Consider the following 24,972-nt stretch of genomic DNA (forward strand, 5'->3'; position numbering starts at 1 on the left):
AGAAAAAGCTACATCAGGCACATAGTCATATAGAGTCATTTGCTTGTCCATCAGAGCCTCTTCTCAGCTGATGATGTGGTGAAATGGAGGTTAGATAACCCCGTGTTCAGATGCAAAGGGCAGAATTACTGGAAATATATCCCACTTCCAAGTGCTCATTAGTGGAAGCCAGGATTTGTGAAGTTACATTAAGCTGATGTTTTTGCTGTTGCTCACTTAATGACAGGCTTTACCCATGTAGATGGCTTTTAGACAGGCGGATCTGGACATCTAGGGTATTAGAAAGTTAGAACATCCTCTATTATATTTCATTTTCAGAGATTACAGACCCCGATACATACAAACTTGACATACTACAAAATGTGCTAATAATGGACCCAAGCCATACTTCTCTTCCACCCGAGCACCATATAAATCCAGAGATTAGTGCAGGCTTTACTCTGCATTTCATGGATTACTATTATATTTCGCAGCGTGTTCATTACATAAAATAATGTGTGTAATGTCTGTGTGTGAATGAATAAACATAACATGGATGAGGGCATTTACTCTACAGTATGTGTTAGAAGAAACATTTTACTGAAAGTACTTTTCGTCTGCATTAGTACACTTTAGCTGACCTAATGGTGGGAAATGGGTGCGTGTATGGGCTACTCAGTTGACAGAGGAGAATAGGCTGTGGCATTATTCTCCTGGCTGTAAGCGAGGTGGCCTGTTATGCAAGTGACAGGTTGGAATTTCATCATCCTGGCTCTGGGACGGAGGATCAGGCCTAAGTAACGTCCGGATGGAGACAAAATGAGGCTGGAAGGACGGAGAGCTGCAGGGAAAACTGCCAAGAGAGATGGAGGGAGAGATTTAGCTTGAGGGAGGCCTGAAGGGTAGGAAGGAGGGAAAAAAACTGATGGGATGCCAGAAATGGCAGGAGGAAGTGAAAGTTTACTGAGAGTAATCGTCTCTCTCTCTTTTTTTTATTTATTTTTTTTTAGAAAAAGCCATGCTCACACTCACACATTTTTTAAATTGAACTATACTATACTATACTATACTATACTATGACTGAAGTTTTCGTTTACTGTAGACCAGAACTTAGATAGGTGACAGTGTTTCTTGTGAGCTTAAGAAAAGACTATGCTGGGAAGATATTTCAAGGGGCCAAAGCATTCAAAATTAAATAACAGTCTTTAATTAAAGCACATAAATGGTGACCCCAATGATGTCTACGGATTTCGAATGATTGGACTTCCAGTATCAAAAACTATTATATATGGGAATTACAGTCACCACAATGTTTTGCATAATCAACCGTTACTAAATTATGATCTATTTGATTGTCATCCAAAAGCGGGGGGTAAAAGAGGGTAATCATGGCCCCTAAACCGTCAGAATGAGTTTTATCATACACATTACAAGGAAGTATGTTTTGTATGCTATACAGACACAGAAAGATATCACATAGTCTACACTATAAAGAAAATGTATGGCACTTTATTAACATGTTTCATGTGTATGTTAAAAACACACTGACCAAAGTGAGTTAAAATAGGGTTAATTTACTATTGTTTACATTTGGCAGAGTTCCTACTTAGTTAATGCAGTTGTCCACTGCTTCACAATGATCTGATAACACTCTCCGTCTCTTGATTTGTTTGCTTAATCATCAACACTGTAACAAGTCGACATCGGCAGAAACAGTGACAAGAAAACGGACTCCTCGCCAGTTTGTCTAAACTCAGGAATAATTAAAAGGAAGTGAGCACCTGCTTCCTGCCCGCCTTCACTCATCACTGTTTGTTTTCAGTTTTGGAGAGATGGGATCCTTTCTGAACACCGATTATGCAATTGTGTCTATTCCCTTCTTTTTTCTCTCTCTGACAGCCATTTAGACAACTAACGAAACAGAACAGAGGACACTAGAGGGCATCAAATTACCAACATGAAGTAACACTATCTGTAATGATACAATCCTTTATAATTCATAACATATGAGAAAACAGGTGATATATACTGTACATCAGTGGACATTTTCAAACAAGTATGTACAACAAATGTGTGTAATAGCTGTGAAATGTGTTACATTTGGGTATTGGTTACTAGTATAAAAAGTGGACTTCCAAAATCCTAGAAGCTACTTTGTGTGTACAGTAAGTGCAAGTGTGCTTGTGTATATCTGGTGTAATACACACGTGCCCACAGTAAATGTCTGTGTTCTGAATAAATTACTACAGTGGGGTGCTGTTACTAGCAAGTGCTCTTTAAGTGCCATTTCCTGGTAGAAGAGAGTCTTTTTTTTATTTTTTATAACACACTGTCGTTATTTCAGGTTCTCCAGAGACAGATGCCTGGAGCCAGAAGAAACTGGATCCTTCACTCTCCTTGCAGCCAGTGAGCTGTGCCCAGAGCCAAGATGGCTGAGCTAAAGTTTCAGATCTTTCCGCAGGCTGCCCAGACGCCTGGCGTTTTGTTGGAGACAGACTGGCAGGCACAAAGCCCCTTTTAGAGTCCCAGGGCAGGCTGCAACACACACGGGGCAGGTTTGAACCTCAAAACCAAGTTGCAGTATACTGTGATGTAGGTGCACATTTACAGCTCTGCCAACTCTTCAGAAGACTTTAAAGAGAGTTTAAAGTGCCTTAAAGGGTATTGCCTTGCAGGTAGGTTTTGTCTATAGGTACAGATCCTAGATCTGTATGGACAACATAAACATCTGTAATACGATGAGTCATTAATGGTTAAATGGACATAAGAGCAGTTTCTGACCCAACCACAAATGCATCTGTACCTATGAATAGTGGAGAATAGTAGACAACTGGAGAATGTAGTTAAACAACCAAGGATAAACCAACAGGGGAAAAATGACATGTTTTATGGGACTGTGGAAGCCTTCAGTTCCCTTGATGGTTTCTGGGAAAACAGTGCCATTTATATCCTCAGATATCCTTTGGCTAGTATATCCTCAAGTGGAAATATTCTCCATTTTCTCAAATGCTCTAGTTTGAGTTAGATCCAGGAGAACTGTCCTCTCCTGTAGATAAAATCCTCTGTGTGGTGACAATAAGTTTCCAGTAAACGTCCCATGCTGGTTCAGTTCCTCTACTATGTTACCATGCAGTACTTTCATATTTCCACTTCAGTCTGTCAGTTTGTGCACATAGTTGACAGGAAAGGTCCCACTCCTGCATGGGTCCCCCTCTATGTGACCAACCTGTTAGGAGAAAGAGTAATGTAATATTTATGAACACATATGAAAAGTCCATGTTATATACTTCACTTCATGTTAAATCTTTCACATTGATACCCAGAAGAGGAATGGACACGGAACTGTAATGGAATCAAGAAGTTGTAGTTTCACTTACCCACCAGTGGGGGTCATTAGTGGCCGTGACCACAATGATCTCATCTTTGAAAAAGGCAAGCTGCTCAGTACTGACTGCTCTGCAGTCCACTAAAGCCTTGACACGCTTATGATGTGGCCTGCTGCCAGAAACCTGGAGGAGACATGTAATACATTTTTCAGTGTGCTACCAGCAAATTTATATTGACTGTGAAATCTCGCAGGCCTTTTCTGATTCTCCACAGAAGAAATGTCCTGTAGAACTGAAGATGGTGATATGGAGGAATTAAACTATAAGCTGAATATAATAGAAAGAGGTTTCTGTGTAGTTGTACCATAGCGTTCCTGCGGGGTCGCGGGGCACAGGTCACAGTAGGTGAAGGAGGAGCTGCTGGAGCGGGAGCCGGGCTGAAGCCCGGACTGTTACCCACTAAGCTGCAGTACAGTTCCTCCTGACTGCCCACGCAGCTTGGAGACAACACACCACACTTCCCCTGGCTGCCTCCTCCACTGCTGGTCCGACGATACGATGTGGTCTTCTCTGAACTGGAAGGTGAATATGAAATAACACTGATCGATTCAAGGCCTCTGTCATATGGAGTTGTTTATGAAAACAAACCTGGGGACAGCTGGATAATCATTTTCATCTCTGTAGAATTAAAGATTGACCTTAGGATAGTTTTAGGAATTGTAGATATTCATTCTTTTATTTCTAGACAGGGCATCAACTCGAATTGCATCCTTTCCTTTTACCTTTATTTTTTTCCATCTGTGAATTTGTAAATTTGTAAATTTGTAAATTTGTAAACTACAGTTGTTTTTTTGTTTTAGTAGCTTTTCTTAACAGTCTTTATTGTTTTATTTATTATATCGTGATTTTCTACTTATGTCTCTATTGCACTATCCTGTATGCTGCTGGAACAATGCAAATTTTCCCGCTGAGGGATCAATAAAGGATTATCTTATCTTATCTTATCTTATCTTATCATGATGACAAAAGCGTGCTAACAGAAACGTGGTAACACATTGCAGCAGTGCTGTCTCACCTGACAGGCCCTATGTGGTTCAGAGAGGATGTTGGCGTGACGCTGGTTTGAGACCCTGAACTAGCACCGGGTTGACCCTCCCAGGTCTGCTTCTGTCCTCTGAGCAGACCTCCCTGTCCGTGGGGAGACCTAGGTGGTCTCCCCCCTTGGCCATGGTTGTCTGTGTTGGGTGAAGGAGAGCTATGTCTCGCCTGTGTCTGGGGACTAGAGGAGTGGGAGGCTGGGTTCGAGCAGCGTCGTGGAGGGGGGTTTCCCTCCTGTGTTGTGACTGAAATCTGAGGGTCAGAGCGACCTGTGGAGGGGAAGAAATTGAAAATGAAAATTAGTGCAAAAGCAACACTATTTACTGTTTATAAAACCAACATTCACTGAATTTAAATTATTCATTCATTCAAAAACAAGTCTGGTATCAATGTCTTGCCAAGACCTAAAATGAAACTTTAAATGTGTATCTGAACTGGCAGCACGCATTGGCTCAAGAAACACGTCATCTTTCATGAAAGCAGAATTATCATGGAAAATTTCAATAGACGCAATCATAGAAACAGCTTAAACACACCATTATTTATATACAGTTTTGGCAGCAGTGGTATAGTTGTTGCATGTTAACGTAAACCAACTAACTGAATGCAACCTTATCAATCTCTACAGTGAAACAAATTAAATCAACCAGCAAAATGTTACACAAATTTCCTTTTTTCCTTTATTGTGAAATTTTATTACAGCTTACAGCAGAGTTAGTAAACTGCATATAACAGCTATTGTGCGGCACACAGTGGAAAATATCACTTGATCTGGCGTGCAATATGTCATATTACTGGCAGTGCTTCACAGTGATTAGTGCAGCTGTTGAAAATGTGAATAGTGTGACTGGATAGAAGGATAATGAATTAATCACCTTTCAATGTAATGTATTCCAACCCTTTTGGCACGAAGCAGGCCTATATAATGTTGTTATTGTTCTTGATAAATGAGTATAAACTTTCAGACAACAGAGTGATGAGGAGTGCTTTTTACAACAGTAGCTCACCTCTTTGGATGGATTTAGCTGGCAGTGGTGGTGGCGCTGATGCTCCAGAGGGAGCGCTGTTGGTTGGAGGATTTCTGTACAAGAAGTCTAGATTCTCATATGTCTGACAAGGCCTGCTTCCATTACCATTGGCACCATTACCCACACTCCAGCGGGCAAAGGAAGATCCACCACCTCCATTTGAGGACAGAGGAGAGCGGTTTTTGGGTAATGGGCTCACCTGGGAGAAAGAGGAAAGGAGCACAAGGTTACTTCATTTAATTTATTTGTATCGCTGTTTTCTCTTCAGAAAAGGAGATTGCTGTGGAAACCCCCCCTATAATGTTCTTCTCCAAACTATGTAAAGGCTTTTTTGGCATAGGGTCAAAGTCAGTAATGAGATTGGCTCCTTACCCTCTCATCAAGGTCATCCTCACTGTCATAAAACTCCTGAGACTGTGTCTCCCACATGAACTCCACGTGGATCTGAGAGTTAAACTTTCCACTCTGGGCCAGCTCCAACTAAAACACACACATACACACAGGAGCACACATTACACATATCCTGCAATACATACATAATTATTTATCTCATCTTATTCTTATTCTTTTACCTTTATATTTTTACATGCTTGTTGTCTGTCAGATTATATGTTATATGTTAAAAACAATGTAGCACCATCAGACCACGGCAAATTCCTTGTATTGTATGTTACTTGGCAATAAACAGTTTATGATTCTGATTCTGATAATACACATACACATACACATAATCAGCTTGAATCAGGATTATCGACCCGAAGTCATCACACATCCCTATGCAATTTTGGGAAAATCTATTAACAGAAAACTCCCTCCTGACTGGAAATTATCAGTCATTGGGCTCAGCAAATGTTTAAAAAAATCCAATTAAAAACAATTAGGAAACAGCTAAGTGGGTTAAATGAATGGTGAATTTTAAAAATGCACTTCAATCAAGCCTGTAAAACAACGTTGTGCACAATCAAACAGGATATTACACAAGGCAGGTCTGATTCAGCAGGGCAGATGGCCGGTAAGAAAATAAAACCAGTGTATAAATGATACACACTGGGACCTGATGAGGATAAGCGCTTTGCTGCACAGGGAGTTATTTCAAGGTAGTGTTTCCAGCTGTGGAAGTTGTCTTGTTTTGTTTCTGGAGTTGGCTTTCTGGTAGGCATTTTAATGGTGCAACCTCAACTTGTGTGTTCTTTGAATTTAAACTTACAGTTGAATTAAAACAGAGAAAGTTGGGGTCTCACCAGCTCGACACATTGCATGTGCTGTAGCCTCCGTGCAATATCAAGCGCCGTCTCTCCTGCAGAGTTTACTATCGGAGATGAAAAAGAAGAAATGGTTAAAGTATTTACTGATTGCGCAGGGTGAAAGAGAATTAGAGTAAATAGAGTTAAAAGTACCTGTGTGTAGGGCTGCCTTTGCTTTGAGCAGTAACTTGAGAGACTCAGGCTTGTGATGCAGGACGCTGTAGTGAAGAGCTGTGTTTCCTTCTGCAGTTCTCTTCTCCAGACAGTTGCTGTAGAGTTAACATACAGCATAGATTGATGGTGTTAAATGTTACCAACTTTCTAAGCACGTCCAACAATACAGATCAAGAGATTAATCCTCTTCATAGGAAGGAGATATGAATCATTCTTGTCTACTTGTGTACCTGTTCTGGCAGAGGAAATCTACCAGGGCCAGAGAGCTTCTTTCCTCTAGACGCACAGAAAGATGGAGAGCCGTCTCTCTGATCCCCTTAAACAGGAAGAAAAGAGTACAAATTAGGCCAAATTGTTGACCCTCAAGAGATTGTCCATCTGTAAAAAACGTTCAGTGTCAGTAGCCTCAAGTGGCTGCATTTTGTAGCTGACAATCAGGTTTAAAGACTAGCTACTAGAATACCAGTAAAGCCAATGTCAGAGGTTGATTGTGCAACAACTCACTTGTGTTTGTGTGTTAAGAAGTGAAAAACCGTGCCTACAGCTTTAAGCGTTATCTGTTTATGAGAAGTGCAGAAGGAGGGGCAGAAGAAGACAAGTGAAGTGCCTGCGTAATTCAATGAGCTTGTCTCACTTGTTCTCGAGAGACGTGCGCTCTGACCTAAAAGCTGAAATAATAAACGAGGGCCAACCAACACAAACAAACACACACACACACACACACACACACACACAGTGAAGTCAGCAGTGTTACGCACGCTGCTTATGCTGAGCAGGAAGTGTAATGACAGGAGTCATTAAAGACAAGAAGACAAAGCGTTGAAGAGAGACAGCAGAGGCGGGGGAAACGAGATGAGAGGATGAGGGCAGAAAAAGGGAGGGAAAGATTGGATTAGAGGCCAGAAGAAATGGGAGGGTCTCCGACTGCCCACCCACATGAACCATGCACACAAGAGGACAATTAACACATACTTCACATACTGTAACTATCCACACACCTCCTACATGCTGTATGTCTCAATATTCTTTTTTAACACTAGGAGGCTTTGATTCTATTTTTAGCCATTTCAGCCACAGTTCTTAAGTGACAGGAACAAGTCAGTAACTTTTTGAAACATTGCACAGATGCATGTGTGTCTTTAAACATGCCCGGTGGAAGGCCTAGTCAGGATGTAGCTGTCATTTAACTCAAATGCATGACATCTGAGTGCGGAGTTTAGATTTGTTACAAGATGATATTGGTTTATTACATGCATTCCCACCATAATGGGACACATTTTCAGGAGGAAAAGCAGGTGTGGAAATCCACTTGTGGCTATGAATGATCTTCACCTGTCCATCGGGCAGTGTGAGTGGTTTGGCCAGGTCCACTCCCTCAGCGTAAAGCTGTAACAGAGAATTGACGTCCCGACTCCTCACAGCATCATACAGCCGGCCAGGATCTGCTTCTTCTCTGCGCAGGACATACCGACGCTCAGCATACTTCGCCACTATGTACTCCTTTCTCGCATTCCTGGTTGTTAAGTAAACACATTTTAATGACAAAATACAACAAGTATAATAAATATAATCAACTGTATTTCTTTTGAACAGTCGGATTGTTAGTTTAAAAGAAGTCAGGGACTCACATGTCACTTTGTGGCAATGGTTTGACAGAGTCATTTGGAAGGCCCGCCTCCATGATGTCATTGAATCTGGTGTTGCCAATACTGACCGCCAACTGAAGTGACACACAACGCAGCCACAAAGATGTGACAGAAAAGCATTTCAATGAAAGGCAGCTACATAATCTCTGTAATTAGGAAATCATGACAATACAAAATCCACCAGGACTTTGTCTGTTTTTGTGTGTTTCTAGGAGTGCATTTAGTACCAGAAGCTCAGAGGTGCTCAGCAGGTCCAGAGTCAGTGACTGGATCCTGGAGTAGTGGACACCCAGCTCTCTGTGGATGCCAGAGCACTCTATGCAGGTCAGGATGCCCAAATTGGTTGACAGCCATGTCGGATCTGAGATACAGAGAGCACTGAAGTCATCGGGCTGTTAGGAAGACTCTAAAAACACAGCTTGAACTGATAAATGTTGCTCATTATGAATCATAAAATAAATGAAAATATTATCGCTTAATCTCCTGATGTTTCCATCACCACATTTAATTCTGCTATGATCATCAACAACAATGACTGGCTGACCTGGAGCTCCGCAGTCAGCGCAGGCCTCGTTGCCAGGCATGTGTCGAAGCTCGGCAATGATGGCTCGGGAAAGTTCCTGGAGCCCGCTGTCCTGGAGGTGGAGCTGGTCTCCTCCCAACGCTGTGTTCAGGGCCTCCTCCTTACTGTTCTGCAGCACTGACACCCAACTAGTACAGACACACATACATACAGGAAACAGTGAATAAAAACTTCTTTGTTTTTTCAATTTCCACATTTTGTACCAGCTCACTTGTAGGGGAAGCCACAGAGTTTGTGGCATGAAGAGTAACCAAAGGACTCTTTTCACTAGAAGATCAAAAGTAGTCCACCATGTGTTTAGCATGTGTTTCTGCTCAGCTGTCTAGTGATAAGTCATCATCACTCTCACTTCTTGAAGCTCAGATACTTTTCCCCAACAAACCATTTCCATCTTCCCTAAACTTACCCAGCACATCACATCACATCAAAGAATCTGCCTGGAGGCCCACACATAAGGGAAGGGTAGGGGACAGAAACACTCACAGAAAAACTCACATCCACTCCCCTCAATCGCCACATCACAAAACTTCCCTTGCTTGCAGTCTGTGGCTAGAAAGAGAAGTCCCACCCAACACCAGCTGGGCCAAGAGGCTCCAAGAGGACAGCTTTTTATTTTCTGCATCCTTTAGTGTCTCTCTGTTTTTGTCCATCGTCAGCCCTGCTTGTTCTTCACTGCATGCATAATCAGATTATATGCTCTTCCATTTCACTACACAATCTTTATCTTTCTATTTTATCATCTTTAATACACTTCTCTACGTTCTGCAATCTTAGCTGTTTCAAAATGAACATTGCACACCATCTTTCCCATACAGACATGCTCAAATAAAAGGTGCATGACATGTAACAACTTGCTTGGGCAATGACAAAATACAAGAGATAAGGAAGTGAAATCTAACATGCAGCCTACGATAGTTTCAACACTTACATCATACATTCCTGCTCGTCTTCAGCCTGGAAATGGTATGTTCGATTATCTATTGAGAAGGAGAAATGGTGGTTCGACGTTGTAAGTGCATCTTGAGAAAATAAATTGCTCAATCGAGGATGGCGGGAAGAGGGTTTCAAACAATACAGTGGAAATAAAGGTTGCATGACTAGAAATGGCGTAAAACAAGCATGACTCACACAATCATCCCTGTTTCACGTCAACAGTTTAGAATAATCATAAGGACTCTCTGGCTTTAATCCCAAGTAAAATATCTCTGCTTATAATTTCTATCAATGTGGGGACCAAATAGAGCAGGGTTCCACACAGCTGCACTGCAGATGGCCCCTGAGAGTATCTAATTATGATATGAGGAGGGTAAAGGAATGAACCTACGAGTGACCAGGTCAAAGGTCCTCCTGTCCTCTGGGTTCGGTCGCACCTGACAAGTCAGTAGGTTCAACTTGGCTGGCGGTCGATTGATCTGAAGACAGATACACACGCTTATGTCAGTATGTGCTAGAGAATCTGGACAGATTTCAGTTGACAGATGCACTTCGATCTGAATCTGAATGCTTGATGACAGTTTAGTCCATGGCTCCTTACCGTACTGTGAGAAATAGTCAGGCAGCCAAATTTCACTCCACATTTCCTCTTCTGCCACACCTTCCTGATCCTGCAGCATGAAATACAAAAAAAATCCAATTTGAGAATAAAGAACACATTTTAAACACATACTTCTGACATAACATTATCAACCTGGATGATTTCAGAGCAGTGCATTAAGTGATAACAGTGTTAATATGTACCCTTGAAATGAGTAACAGTGCTCTACACAGCTTACTGCTGCTCACAGCGCTTCACTCTTGTGTTCATTATCTTGATTGAACCAGGTAAAATGGCTGACAACGTGTTCTGCTTTGGATCAGTAGCCTGAGGAAAGTTTGCTCTCCTCCCGTCTTCCATTCACTCTACTGAACCACATCCCGTCTCCTTATCGCACAGTAATCTAGCTTTATGTGTGTGTGTGTACGTGTGTGGATGACGCAAAAGTTGGATCTGCTCAGTTAGCCAGTCTGCCAAAAAGTTCCACAGAAGGGGCCCCTGCTTGAATCTTCATCTCACAATAATGAAGACCAGGTGGGGTAGAGAAAGTTCCCCACTTCTCTCTCTAAGCCTTACTTGTTTACTCTTCACCCAGCTCTGATTGCTACTGCCCTCAACAGTGTTAGAGAGCAGCGTTTATGACTTTGAAAGTGTTAGAATTTGTTAAAATATGAGCAGGTAGAATTTTGAGTAAAACCAGAAGTTTTGCAGTAACAAAAACTACAGTTTTTAATTAGCTGCGACACACTGAATTACATTATTATATATAGAGTTTACAGCACATTTTTATGTTAATATGCAGGTTGTTCACATTTTGTGTTCAATGTATTTTCAATTCTAATGAATGTTATAACTGCTTGTAATCTGACATTTGGACGCTGTAACTAATGCTTTTACTCACCCATCACTCTTCTTGAGCAGGAAGCCAGATTTCTCTGTCCCATACTTCTTGTTGCCCTGTGGTTGGTGAATACTATACCCGTTGCCAGAGTTCTTCCTGTTCAGGTACTCCTGAGATAAAAGAGATTTAGGCCTTTACTTCAAAGGCTTCAAGCCAGCTCTGAAGATTATGAGAACGTAAAACAATATAAAACAACTGTGGCAAGACAAAGTAATGTGATAGTATTGTGTTTTGTTTACATACTGACAGAGTATAACTGAAGATAACTGAAGTATGCTACCTCAAGGTACTTATGAATAAGCGTACCTCTTTCCCCTCTACTTGCAGAAGTAATCTGAGAGAATCCCTCAACTGAGTCAGTTGTTTTACCTCCTCGTCCTGGTCCAGGCGAACCTACAACATACACCACAAAAATCAGTTCATAAAATTGCAGCAGTAAAAGAAAAAATATTTGGAAGAACAGCATGTTTTTGTGTTCTCCCATTTTCATTTGATCATATGCAATGTTTTTTTTATTTGTTCCAAGAATTGGGTGTGGAATGACAATACATCAGAGCTTTGTGTAATGGCCTAAATAATGCAGAACAGAGCTCAGCACTGGGGTGTGCCGTCCTAGGAGGTTGTGCATTTTGTATTAGAGCAGCAGAGTGACCAATCTTGCTTACAACATAAGTCCGTTTAACTGAAATATTTCAGCATTTTTCCTGGGAACCATAACACTTATTCTGTCTGAATTTCCTTCTTGAGGCTGAGGTCTGGCATGTCTGAGCTGGTCTCTGTTCTGCCCATGCGGAACCAGAAAAACTTCTAACGTTCCCAGTATCACAGTTAACAGTCTGTTTCCAGTGCTCTATCCAGAAAGGGGAAGAAGGCAAATTGTGTGCAGACTGGAGACCAGTCGGAGTGGTTGGAGAAATAGGTGTGCATAAGGGAAAGAATGAAAATGAGGGATACTTTCAGTTTCATCTTTTGGAAATAGGGGAAAGCATTTCTGGGAATAGACTCCAATAACAGTCTCTGCCTGTGGATTCAGCTGGGGAGGGTTGAGGTTTTGGCCGTTGTGAAAGAGTACCAGAGAAAAAGTGCTATAGGAGGCACTAAAACACAATGAGATTTACAGTGAGAGCTTTACTGTAAGTGCCTTCTTGGACACAATTTTACTTATTGTTGTGACTGAGCAACAGATGACAAGTGAAGAAAATATGTGAAGAAAAAGAGAGTGTGTGTGTGTGTGTGTTTTGTGATAACATCGGTTTTAGTCAGTCAGGACAACAGCAGCTAGCAAAGACCCTGAACGCTGACCTCTTAATCATGACAAATACTCTTCTGAAATCATAACAAAGCTGCATAATAACAAAACTGTTATTGTTTTTATGCAAACATAAAACTACTAACATTTACCCCCTATAACCACTGTCTGACATGATGCAGGTAGACGGACGAAACCAGCAGCAGCTTCTGTGTATTTACCGTGTGAACTGAGGCAGCAAGCTTCTCGATGAAAGGAGCGAGATTCTCTGCAGCTTTCAGCCCGTCCTGAAAGAAACTGAGATCAGAAAAAGAACAAATGCTGAGTCATGATGGTACTTCAGTCCAAACATCCTAGTTCACACCAACCAAAACATCACATGCTGAAGCTGTATAAGCAACTCATTTCCCACATAAAACCCTCAGTATGATTAAAATGGGTAAATGGTTAACAACAGTAATAATAGCTTGTAAAAGGAAAAGTGAAAACCAAAGAACCTCAACTGAGACCCTGAGGTAGAAATCAAATCCATATGCTTTTTAGGCCAGGAAAAAGTCTAAACTTTGTTTTTCTTGTTCTTATTTCAGAGAACAAAATGGCAACAAGGCAAGAAATAGGAAAGGGGATGTCGGCTGAGACTGACCTGAGCTGGGCCTGGAAATATTTGATGAGGCTCTGGAGAAGATCAGGGCCCTGACGCACCTTGAGCTCCTCGATCTTCAAAAGGTACTGAAAGCATAAACACAGACAGTTAAAACCAGCTCCAGAAATGGCAGCTCTCCATGGAAAGGCCAGATGGATCCACAAAAACATGAAGCTTGAGTATGAAAATCAGGGATCAAATAAAGTCACCATTTCTCAGTACCCATAATTTAAGGCTCATCCTAGACTGCACATCTATCATATCCTTGTTTTGAGCATGTTTTGTAGTGTGTGGCTCCTTGCTTTCTAGGACACTGCTCCATATTGTTTCAAAGGTCATTCGCTTTATTTCAACATTCACACAGCCAGTCAGTGAACCTTGTAGACTGAAACTGGAAAAAGTCTTCACTCAAAAAATATGAATAACACAGACACATAGTGCAGGCTTTATTGTGAAAAAATTTCCATCCTGCCCCAAGACTAAATTCATATTTTTAAAAGGTAGAAAAAAAGCTTTCAGGGAAACATATAAGGGTTTTAAGCTCTGTGTGGAAGGAATGACTACATTTTCTTCGCTCCATAAAACCCAAGTCTGAATCCATCTGTCTCTCTGTAGCTGAAGCAGAGACGGGCTCAGTGAAGTGTTTCTGTTCTGTGTATATTTGTGCGTGTTTTTGTGTCTGTATGCATCTGGAAAGAAAGAAACAAAGACAGACAGAGAGACAGACAGAGAGACAGACAGAGAGACAGACAGAGAGACAGACAGAGAGACAGAGAGAGAGACAGAGAGAGAGACAGAGAGACTGAGGGGTGGAGCTGCTTGCAACAAGTGGAAATTCCATTTTCCCTGCCTCTCCTCTTTCTCTCAACAGCTGGTCTCAGTCAGCATTAGACCATTATTTTCTCAGAGTTTTCTCCAGCTACATGTGCACTGACACACTTAGCTGAGACTACACCACCTGTATGTAACAACACTGCTGGTGCTTTTTCACAAGAATCCTCCCCCACTTTGGCTTCCAGGTGTGAGTCATAAAGCATTTCCATCTGCCTTTGAACTGCACTTTATAACGTATATAACCCGGCTCAGCAGCAACTCTGCAAGACTCAACCATTATAGCTCATGTTTGTCTTTCTAAAACTATACTGGATATTTAACCATCATAGGAATTACTGGAGAGACACAAAAGAGATCGACCAAGGCCATCCAGCTGACCATGGATGGAATATGGAATCCGCAAGGTAGACCACCCATGTGAATTAAATCAAGCCCACCTCAGGTATGGGAAAGGTGTCTGGGTTTGGTATTTTGACTGGCACTGATCCCCCACCTCACACATTTGCAGCTGAAAGGTCCTTCTCTCTCTCTCCATGTCCTCCCCTCCGTCTGATCCCTCCGTCCTGATCAGCCCCAGCTGCCTGGTCTTCTCCTTTCTCTCCTTCTCTAGCTTCCCTCTGATGGGGAGGAGGGAAGGGGGAAAGAAAAAAAGAGCGCAAGTAAGAAAGAAAGAATGTTATCCTTGGTCACTTATGAGCAAAATGTACTCTTTAATCCATCTGATCCACTCTCTTTCTGTAATGATTAACTTTGTGAGTGCTTCTTTCTGCCACAAACTCTGGCATTTCTTTTTCCACCAACTCATTCACCTTCCTCATGGAGAGAGAGGGGAGAGGAAGTTGGATGAAAGACAATAAGGGAGAGGTGAACTCTCCTTACAACATTATAAAACACTTTAAACCAACATCAGAATGAGATCAAATGATGATGGCTGCAAAGTGCAATGCCTTGGTTTTATTTCACAGCAATGTAATGGAGAAAGGCCAGGGGGAATGAACTATTATCCTATTAACCTCTGCTGTTACACCAACTTCTGTGACCCAGTAAAAGACTAGCCAGAAGTGTAAATGTGCGACATGATTCTCCTTAGGCAATAACATCTGTCTCAGGCTTCAGTTTCTTTTCTTTCATGAAGCAATGAGGCTTAAAGATGAAGAATGTGAGGTAACAAACTAAGCGTGAGAGTATGGTTAATTACATTTTTATGTCATACTCCTTCCAGCTCTTCTCCATGTGTTTCTTGAGCTCCTGTAGAGAAGAGAAGAGACGATCACCACAGGGAAGTTGCTGTATATGTTACTGTTAACAGTAGTGTTTACATGACATGGTTAACAGTTGTCCACATACGGTCAGGAGAAGCAGTATTTTACAGTACTGCCTTATGTATTAGTTATTATCTGCATAGAGACAGTTAATGCACGTGATTACTCACAGCATGCTAACTAGTCTGCTATCTGGTTGAACAGGATTTCAGTAGCAGTTTGCCTTCTTTCACAGTTACAGTGAAGCAATGTTCATCTGTCAAATCAGCTTTTTCAAAGAACAGGGCAGTGACAGGAGCTTACAGAGGCATTAGCATGTTATTACTCACTCGTCTGTTGGCATGGCAAATCAAATCAAAAGGCCAAAGACAGATCGGTTCGGTATCGGGACATAGCTCAGTCTTATTCATAAATCTGCTTAAACAGCCTCATCTTATCCAATATCTTAGTAGGATCAGCTGCGTCTGCGGCACAGACAGACAGAATTATCTGCTTAAAGAGGAAATCCAACTCCAGATTTTACATTGTGATATGTTAGTTATTTTGGACAGTTAAGTCAACATCTACAAACGCAGACATCTGTATTGCTGAGCGGCAAATCCGAGCATCTTGAATATATGATGCCATCAGAATAACTTGTTCGTAATTGGTTTATAGAAAGTTCCTGTGTTTATTTTTCTTTAAAAAGCCCAACATTCAAATAAGATTATTGTACTGCACCCAAGTGAAAGGAACATTGTCTGCTTGGCTATCATATCCATATTACTTTGACTTGTTTCTCAACATGTACCTGTGTGTTAATACTCGAGAGCATCTATAATCATCTCCAAAATATTGTCACATTATTAATATCAAAAAAGCTTTTGGTTTAGTCAGTATCACATGGCCTAATTTATTGATCAGCTTCAGGATATGTCTCTCAGTGACAGCATCACTACAGGCTGTCTCTCTGCTGTTCAAGTTCACTAATTAAAACTGAATTGTAAAATATCATAGAACGGGGCAATATTCTAAAAATATCATAGAAACATTTAGGGTGGATTTTCCCTTTTAGGCAGGTGTAGTCTCTGTCTGTCCTAAATTGAAAACAAGTCATCATAATAATGTGTATGCCAGTTTAGCCAGCAGTTTTATTAGTATTTAATGAATTTGTAATAAAGTCTAGACTTACTAGTCTGCTGTCCCGGAGTTCTGACTTCAACACATTTTCCAAAGGAAATGCCATGATGTTGTTGAGGTTTTGCACCTAAAACATGTAAGAGCAGAGCAAATGAGTGAAGGAAATACAAATATTCCACGTACTGTTACAGGTGGCCCTTATCTCTTGCAGTATGAGCAAACAAACAAAATGTATTCTACACACCCCTGTCTCCCAATGGACTTACATTTCTGGGAATGAGTGCGGATAACCTAAAAACATAGTGATTCAGTCATTTTGAACTGGTGATTCATCAAAAGAAAACACTGGGCAATAATCTGCACCATTAAGATTTTTTGACCCAAGGGGGGAACATGATGCAATGACTTTTATGACTGTTCGCGTACAGTAAAGTGGAAGTTGAGATTAATTCAAAGTTATAATGGAAACGAGATGAACTGAGTCTATCGTGGGTCTGGGGAGAATGAATCACAAAACAATCAGCATAACCCCAACAGGTTGTGCATAACAGTAATACATAATTAGCACAAATTTCCCCATGAAAATACATCACATCTTTACTTAGGCATGCAGCGTGGCTACATACAATATCCTTCATCTCCTGTCCACAAGTCTCCAGTGGACCCCTGTCGAAATTTAAAAAGTCTGTGTATGAATGTCACAGCAGCCTTTCCATGGATCCTGGCGGATTAAAACAAAGCTGGACCCTGCTCTTAACATAAATAATGTCCAACCACTTCCGTGAGCTGACTGCAGAGCTGACCTTTACATATTGACACAGAGGCCTGGAAACTGGTAAGATTGTTTTGGTTGGCCAAAAGCTGAGGTAACTAATAGATAATACATGGAGTCCTGATACAGGGAAATACCTACTCCCAAAGTGTCAACACATGTACAGATGATACGGATCAATGCACGCATGCCTGTTTGCACACTGAGACAAGCAAACACACACACACACACACACACACACACACACACACACACACACACACACACACACACACACACACACACACACACACACACACACACACACACACACACACACACACACACACACACACACACACACGGCATTAAGGGACACGCTCAGGTTGATTTTGCAGTAAAACTCCTTAAATCACCCTCCTGTTAGACCCACTTCCTCTTCACATCTGTAAGGCCCAGTCTCCCCTGTGAGGCCTTGATTGACACATAGGAGGGGGTGTGTGAGACGGTGTGTGTTGACTCACACATGGAGGTCTGGGATGAATTATCATCGCCATAGAAACTATCAGTGGGAGGGTTCCGGACTGCCCCACATTTTGGAGTCAAGACGCGCGAACATGCAGCTGTTGAAAATCCCTTTCCTCTATTCATTCATGCATGCATGTGTGCCGGTACACACTCTTTTCTCACACATACACCAACATTTTATGGAGAGAGATTTGGGGTTCTTTCGGGTGCTGCTTTCGAATAAACAAAATTTTACTTTCTTCCTTCTTAGAACTTTCAGATTATACCATCATCTGAGGATTTTAGAGCCATGTAATGGACCGGCTTCTCTTTTAGTATTTTCTTTATTCCCACCCCTCCTCCCTAAGTCCTCTAGGGTTTGTGTGTGTGGTTTGAACCTTCTAGTAAAGACAGCTAATTTGAGGAAACCTCTCCTTTCCCTTCCCCTTATCCGCCCACACTCTTCTCCTCTTTCCTCACCAGATTTTTGAAGAGGGCCGTGACCTCCCTGGTGAACACAGCCAGGTTGAGGAAGCCTGTGGAGACTTCGTTGTTGTCCTGGGTCAGGTGGCTATTCCCCAGGTTCTCCAGTACCTCAATATACTGCTCCTTGTTGTCCACATGGGCTGAAAAACAACACACATGCACACAGAGTATAGTCATAGACAGTTAAAGGTGACTCAGACTTGAGTTACATGTGCACAAAATCTGAAGAAGGCAGATTGACTGGCCCTGTTGCAGTTAGAGTATTTTAACAAGACAAGCATGTGGGATAAATTAGTACTGGTTTCCAGCCATCCTGGAGCAGGAGACGGGCAAGCATATAGAGACCCATGTTTCTCTGGGGCTTATAGGTCACTTTCCAAAGGGTCATGACCTTAGTGGGCTCTCAGTGTGTTGAATTTATGTGGAAAAACGCCGGTGGAAAAAAATCTGAGCTCAGACTGGCACCACTTTGGTTTACATTACACTGAATGAGTTTTTACCCTGCAGGCTTAGATGAAGACATCAAATAAACACAATTTATAATTCAAACCATGGAAGTCATCATTTTCAATCAACAAAGATGGGCACCTGATGAACATTAACAACCAAATGTCTGTTCACCACAGTCATGTAGAAACATCTAAGCTGAATCAAATCATTTATTGGTGGCTGTGGATTAACAATTCAAGGAAGTGGTAAAGGAACATATGGACCAGACATCTGCAGAAGTGCCCAAAGCAGACTAAACAGACAAAAGCATAAATAAGCAGAAAGCGTACAGTAGGTTAATCTCTTCTGCTCCATTTTCCACTTCAAGACAAATTTAAAATGGTAAACTGACTGTAGCTGGGAGACAGACTAACACAGTTGTACTAACAGGCTGAAAAGCAAGAGTGGAAGATTTTGTATGAACGTAGACACACTGCAGGATGGAGGACACAAAATGATGCATTAGAGCATGAGAACTGAGCATTTGTGGCAGCATGATCATTAAAAAGAGTATTATAACAAACAAAATACGTGCATCTGTCAAACAACAAACAGCTGAGTCACAGAGGAGCTCAGAGGATGATTTTACAGCTGACCTTTAACTACCAGATACCAGCAGAGCAACTCAACTCTTTCACTCCTCTGCCAGAACACACACAGACTCACAGGCCACAGCATCTTGGCAGAAAAGTGGTACTTAGCGATTTATGGGAATAGAGAACGAAAGAGGAGATCATCTCGCCGTGTGTGTGTGTGTTTTTGCATGTGTGACACAGTAACGGACCATCGGACTACGTGGGGGAGGAGTGGGCGTATGAATGTGTCTGAATGCATGGTGTGTCAGATAACATCAGGACTGATTAAGGGGTTCAACAACATAAAGACAGAAGGGGGGTCTCCTGTTGTCATATTACTGGAACTAGCCCATATGAATCTACTTAAAGAAGTAGAGTGAATACGTATGGAGAATAATCATGGAGCACTTCTCTGCAGTTACAATAATGCTGCTGACCGTATCTGGTTGCCTAATTCTGGGCAGCCGGCTCTCTGACTCATTATTACTAAAAACTATGAGTTGAAGCCTGAAAATGGGAACCAGACTTGTAAGCGAGCACAGAAAAACAACATCAGGATATGTTATGCAGTTCCTCCGTTTCTCCCGCGCATTTTTGAGGTGAACACTCACATCTTATGCATGTTGACTTCGGATAGATCCAAGGCAAGTTATGGTGACGTACTATAGACCTACATGACACATACACACTCACAAAACATTCACTTAGTGACCCAGTGGATCTGTTAGGTCACTGCATGGCACCTCGTTGTTGCAGAAACCGCACATACCATTTACTTTAACACAGACACAAACACATACACCACAAAACCAGACACTCTATTGATATAAACACAATCACCCAACATCCCACGCACTCTGGTCCCATAACAAGGGGCCTCACTCATAAACACTATGGCCCACGTGAGCTTGATGAGGTCATCTCAATCAGGCTTGTACTATGAATGGTGTGGAGGCTCCGGCTCATGCCATGGCATGAGGCTGACCTTTATTTAAAAACTAGATGTCAAGTTGACATGCTTCATTTGTAGGAACAGACATTCTTCTTCATGGATTTTGAAGTTGTATTGTAGTAATGTATTAACACACAACAATTTTTGTACAATATGACAATATGACAATATACAATATACTTTCTTCTGTGTCACCTAGTCCATGCGATGATGAAAGCTCCGGAAAAGCTAGTAAGTAGACCTTAAGTTGAAATTGTTTTGTCAAACTACTATTTCCGAGGACAAGAATTCACTTTAGGCCAACGTGTATAAGAAGTCCTCAATGTGCTATGGATGAAATCACAACAGCCAACTGAGCAAACTCCATCCGCTGATAAAGACTATCTAAAACAGTAGAAAGTTCAGGAAAAGGCTAGTAAGTGAGCCTTGACTTGGGATTGTTTTCTTAAACTAGTAATATGTTGTGTGAATGAGATGATATTATGTGACTCATTGACACTTACAGAGTCCAGAAGTGTGAATTGTTTTGATCATCTTCTTCATCCTCTGTAGAGTTGTGTGGTCCATCTCCAGAGACTGCAATAAAACAGTGAGACAAAGATAAGTATGTGAAATTGAAAATCATTAATAAAATAAAGATGTCTGCACCTGACAATGACAAACAGTGTCTGTTTATGGTTAATCTGGGGAACTAAATAAATGGAAGTTTAAGCAAGATAATTTATCACATTGATGCAATAATCCTGTCAATCCAATACTAACATACAGAAGTCCTGCTCGTTGATCTGCAACATTGCCTGAAATTACATAATTATACACCTAGAGATATTAAGGGGATAACAACATCAGTATAAACAGTATAGCAAAATATTTAATGGTTGAAAAATATGTCCTCTTATCACTGAACCAACCTCAATTCAAGGCTTCTCTCTCCCCAAAGTGCAGATTAGGGGTTACAATCTTTCATATACGATAAGAACTGCCAATTTTACAGTAGGTATGTGCGTGTATTTTCTCACAGTGTGTGACTAAGGCGAACAGGTGAGTCAGCACTCGCCAGCAACACAAGTGTCTGTCTTGCGTTGTCATGTACAACCCTGAATGATGTCACGCCATGGATTTAATCTGTCTGACTGTCACTTTTCAGGTTGAAACAACACTTTCTCACATTGAGACCAGACTGAGGTTTTTCTGCAGGGAAAAAAAACCATCCCATAAACATGACACACGATGTAGACAAGGTGCAAACAGTTAATTGGTTTCATTGCATTTGGAAAATATATCTCTTCCAAACCAACAAGGTTTGAAACTACATCCTGTTTATTCTCCTCACACAGGCCACTTGTTTCACCGAGCTAGACACGCTGCACTCCACCTATGTGCCACCAGAAATAGCTTTAATGAGCCAGTAATCTAGACTTAACAGAGACTCAGACTTGTTGGATGGTGTTGTTTACACGCCCCAGTCCTTCCTGGTCAGGTCCACTCCCTAAGTGTTAGTTCACAAATTAAAAGGCAGTGTGGGTGGGTGTTACTGTACTGTGACTCTGCAGACAATGAATGGGAAAGTGATTTAGTAGAGACTGGAGATGGGAGTTGCTCGCTGTTGCTGTACTTTCCTCTGCTTGGTAAGTTGGTTGTCAGACAGGGGATCAGCAGTGGAAACAGGCTGGTGCAGGTCAATGAAACAGGTTGTGTTTGTTGAATTTTGTGATATAAATCAGGGCACACGGACACACAAACAGACTGGCAGACAACCCCACACGTCAGTCGAGAGAGACAAACTGTCAAAGAACAACAAACACATCCCTTCTCGTGTGTGCTGATGTTGAGAGACTAGCTTACAGTGCCTTTCTGTGCCCGTATTCAAGGTTGTGTACACCTGCTGTCAGGGTGTGTGTGCGACTGCTGGCAGCAGAGTTTAATATTTCATGACTAACAGACATCTCATCCTTATTTACCCCATTAACTAGGCGTGATGACACACTTTGCTGCAGGAAAACCTACAGCATTTCATTTCAACACGTTAACCACAGGATATAAGTTTAGAGCTCTTCTTAAAAAACTTTTATGGAAATGACATAAAGCCCAATATAGCTTATAGCTGAAGGAAAACGAAACCATTCCTTATCTGTCTTTCTCCCTTTATCGTTGCCTCTAATCAGGAGTAATAAGTAACAACCAGCCGAGTGTGTGTGGGGTAAATAGTGTCTCTGTCTCCCTGCCTGCCGCCGTAAACCACACACATGCCCACACATTGCCCTAGCCATTAATCAAGCTTGTCCCAGCTGAGCAGACTAAACATAATAACCATAGATCTATCTATTAAGGGACTGTTGGATTTACATCTGTCTGTCTGTCTGTCTGTGTGGACATGTGTAGGATTCCAGCATGTCCCTCCCAAGAGAAGCTATTCCAGCTATGTATTTTCCAGTATGTCATGGCCATAAATAAGGACATTAGGCCAAGATAAATACATCAGACAGCTGTCTAAAACCGATCTCTTTATAACTTATGGATTCTGTTGTCTCCATCTCTGCTCAGTGGTCAGTTTCTAGCCAGGAAATTCTTAATGAAGACCTTTCATCTCTCACAGACTTTCTAGGATTCTCTGTATTATTGGGTTATGTATCAATTGGATTCCATCATTTAATGTCAGTGAAATATCAATATATCTGGACTATAGACTGAATTACTGCTTTAGACTGAGTCACTGCTGTCAAACAACCATTGCATGGGAAACTATATAATTTTCCCCACATGCTGTAGCCTATATCTAATTTTAGAAAACTTATCCTCACTTTTCAATTTGTAACAACAAAACCATGGTGATTCAAACTAACGTGAGCTGTAACAGAAAACAGAACTCCATCTTACACTACAGTGAACCGCACTGTTATGTCCCAAGGAAGACATACAAAGAAGGATCGACTTGTGTGCACACTTGGATTACTTGTTTTATGGCAGAGTTCGTGGCAGCCTCCCTCTGTTTCCTCCTTTGCCCCAAGGAGCTTTGGGAGAACAGATTTCAAACAAACACAAACCTGCACACACACACAGAGACCTCAAACAGGCCTTGAGCCAAAGTATCAGTTCAAACAGACAGAAGACAAGGCAGAGTCTGGATGCAACATTACCTCATGTAACCTTTACTTTTCTGCTGAACCAGGCCGGCCTGCACTAAATCACCACGAGTGCTTGACAAGCAGTGCTAAATAAGCCCTTTACCAGTCCAGGTTCTCCCTATTTTATAAAAATGGTGCAAAAACACACCTATGAACTGTTAAATTATCCAGTTCAGAACCAGAATCTTAGCCCCATGTCCCACCAGGAGTTAAGAGCACCAGGTCACCCCAAATCAGCACACTACAGTCATGCATGTGTATATTGAAATATGTTGCCCCAACACCAGTTTGTGCAAATAAAAGCACCTTGCACCTGTCCCTTTGTAAATCTATCCCGTTTCCTTTAGCATTAGGTTTCTGTTACAGCTTTTTGTAATGAAATGAGTGAAAACCAGGGGCAAAGTCTCCATGTGTATCTCAGCTGTGCTTACCTGCAACAACTTCAAAGAAACTGTTTAACGACTTATAATGGTTCATCTTCACAGTGCTGTAAAGCCCCTCAAGCTGTTACCTATGTAAGCTAGCCTACAGGTGAGTGTGCAGCCCTTCTTCAGAGCCACACTATAGCTTATGCTGTATATGTTGTATGAACAGGTAAACAACAGACAAAAGGTGCATGTTTCTCTGCACTGCCTTTCTCACCTCCTCCACGGCTGAAACTGTGTTCCGACAGTCGCTCATTTTGGACTGGAAACTTGAAGTCCCCGGCGAAGACAAATCCTCGTTTGTCAGGACCACGAAGTCCGAAATGCTTATTCGCTCCGGCATGTTTGGAGCGAGACGGGTCTGACAATCAGTGAGGAGAAAAGTCAGCCAAAGTTTCACGCGCGCATGTAATTCCCATTTGAAGAAAAAAAGAAAGACTTCACTCCTCCATTGTGCGCAAGAAGGCAGCTGAAAAGAGACCGTATTCCTCAGATTGTTGACTTCCTACAAGCGTCTTTAAGGTGAAAAGTTGTCTGAAGGCGGACCTGTATCCTGACAGAGTGTAGACTCCGCTCTGCGAAAGTGTGCGCGTGGAGGTGCGCCAGCGCGCTATTGTCCGCCCAGTGAGGGAGGGAGCAAACTCCATCATCACGTGGGAATGTTTGTGCTTTCTGGCACACTGCAGAGAGAGAAGAGAGAGAGAGAGACAGAGAGAGAGAGAGAGAGAGAGAGAGTGTGTGTGTGTGTGTGTGTGTGTGTGTGTGTCCTTGCCCTCGTCTCTTTCATTCTTACTTCTCATTTCTATGCAAACTCCAGAGTCTGCAGTGTGGTCGCCATGGATATGCAGAATGCCTCATTCACAGACCAAACTGAAGGAGAGGAATTTCAATGGATGAAGGGATTGTTGGGAGGGCGAGCATTGCAGTGAGGCAGAGGCATACTTTATCAAGTATCACTGAATAATGTTAGAACTCAAAACCCAAAACACAGCTGAAACATAAGCAGTTCTTGCACAGACTCATCACATCTTACATTTTTTGC

The 24,972-nt window shown here is 41.8% G+C and overlaps 1 protein-coding gene across 2 annotated transcripts; it reads right to left on the reverse strand.

Moving 5' to 3' along the window:
- Positions 1–1,466: 1,466 nt before the first annotated feature.
- Positions 1,467–24,436, reverse strand: asap3 (ArfGAP with SH3 domain, ankyrin repeat and PH domain 3). Of its 2 annotated transcripts, XM_070919889.1 has the most exons (27): positions 24,148–24,436; positions 20,884–20,956; positions 18,359–18,504; positions 16,673–16,747; positions 15,438–15,487; positions 14,733–14,856; positions 13,406–13,491; positions 12,984–13,059; positions 11,820–11,906; positions 11,514–11,623; positions 10,613–10,682; positions 10,403–10,490; positions 10,007–10,055; positions 9,040–9,206; positions 8,723–8,856; positions 8,478–8,569; positions 8,182–8,362; positions 7,080–7,165; positions 6,829–6,944; positions 6,673–6,740; positions 5,804–5,911; positions 5,411–5,630; positions 4,490–4,672; positions 4,381–4,390; positions 3,670–3,880; positions 3,357–3,488; positions 1,467–3,205 (listed from the first exon to the last, which is right to left on the reverse strand). In XM_070919889.1, the coding sequence occupies exons 1-27, from the start codon at positions 24,271–24,273 to the stop codon at positions 3,131–3,133; spliced, it is 2,943 nt and encodes a 980-aa protein (XP_070775990.1). In that variant the 5' UTR covers positions 24,274–24,436; the 3' UTR covers positions 1,467–3,130. The 2 variants fall into 2 exon arrangements, with proteins under 2 accessions (XP_070775990.1, XP_070775989.1); XM_070919888.1 differs by having other exon boundaries at positions 4,381–4,672.
- Between the last annotated feature and the right edge of the window lie 536 nt (positions 24,437–24,972).

This window comes from Enoplosus armatus, chromosome 15 (assembly GCF_043641665.1).
Source record: "Enoplosus armatus isolate fEnoArm2 chromosome 15, fEnoArm2.hap1, whole genome shotgun sequence".
NCBI classification, from domain to species: domain Eukaryota; kingdom Metazoa; phylum Chordata; class Actinopteri; order Centrarchiformes; family Enoplosidae; genus Enoplosus; species Enoplosus armatus.

What these genes read in the sequence shown, in the direction of transcription:
- asap3 (XM_070919888.1), bottom strand. Translation starts at nt 24,273, where the DNA reads ATGCCGGAGCGAATAAGCATTTCGGACTTCGTGGTCCTGACAAACGAG. An exon ending in GACGAGCAGGAATGTATGAT is followed by an intron (nt 9,207 to 10,006) that starts GTAAGTGTTGAA and finishes TGTCTGTACTAG; the next exon opens with TTGGGTGTCAGTGCTGCAGA. An exon ending in TGAGCACCTCTGAGCTTCTG is followed by an intron (nt 8,570 to 8,722) that starts GTACTAAATGCA and finishes GTGTCACTTCAG; the next exon opens with TTGGCGGTCAGTATTGGCAA.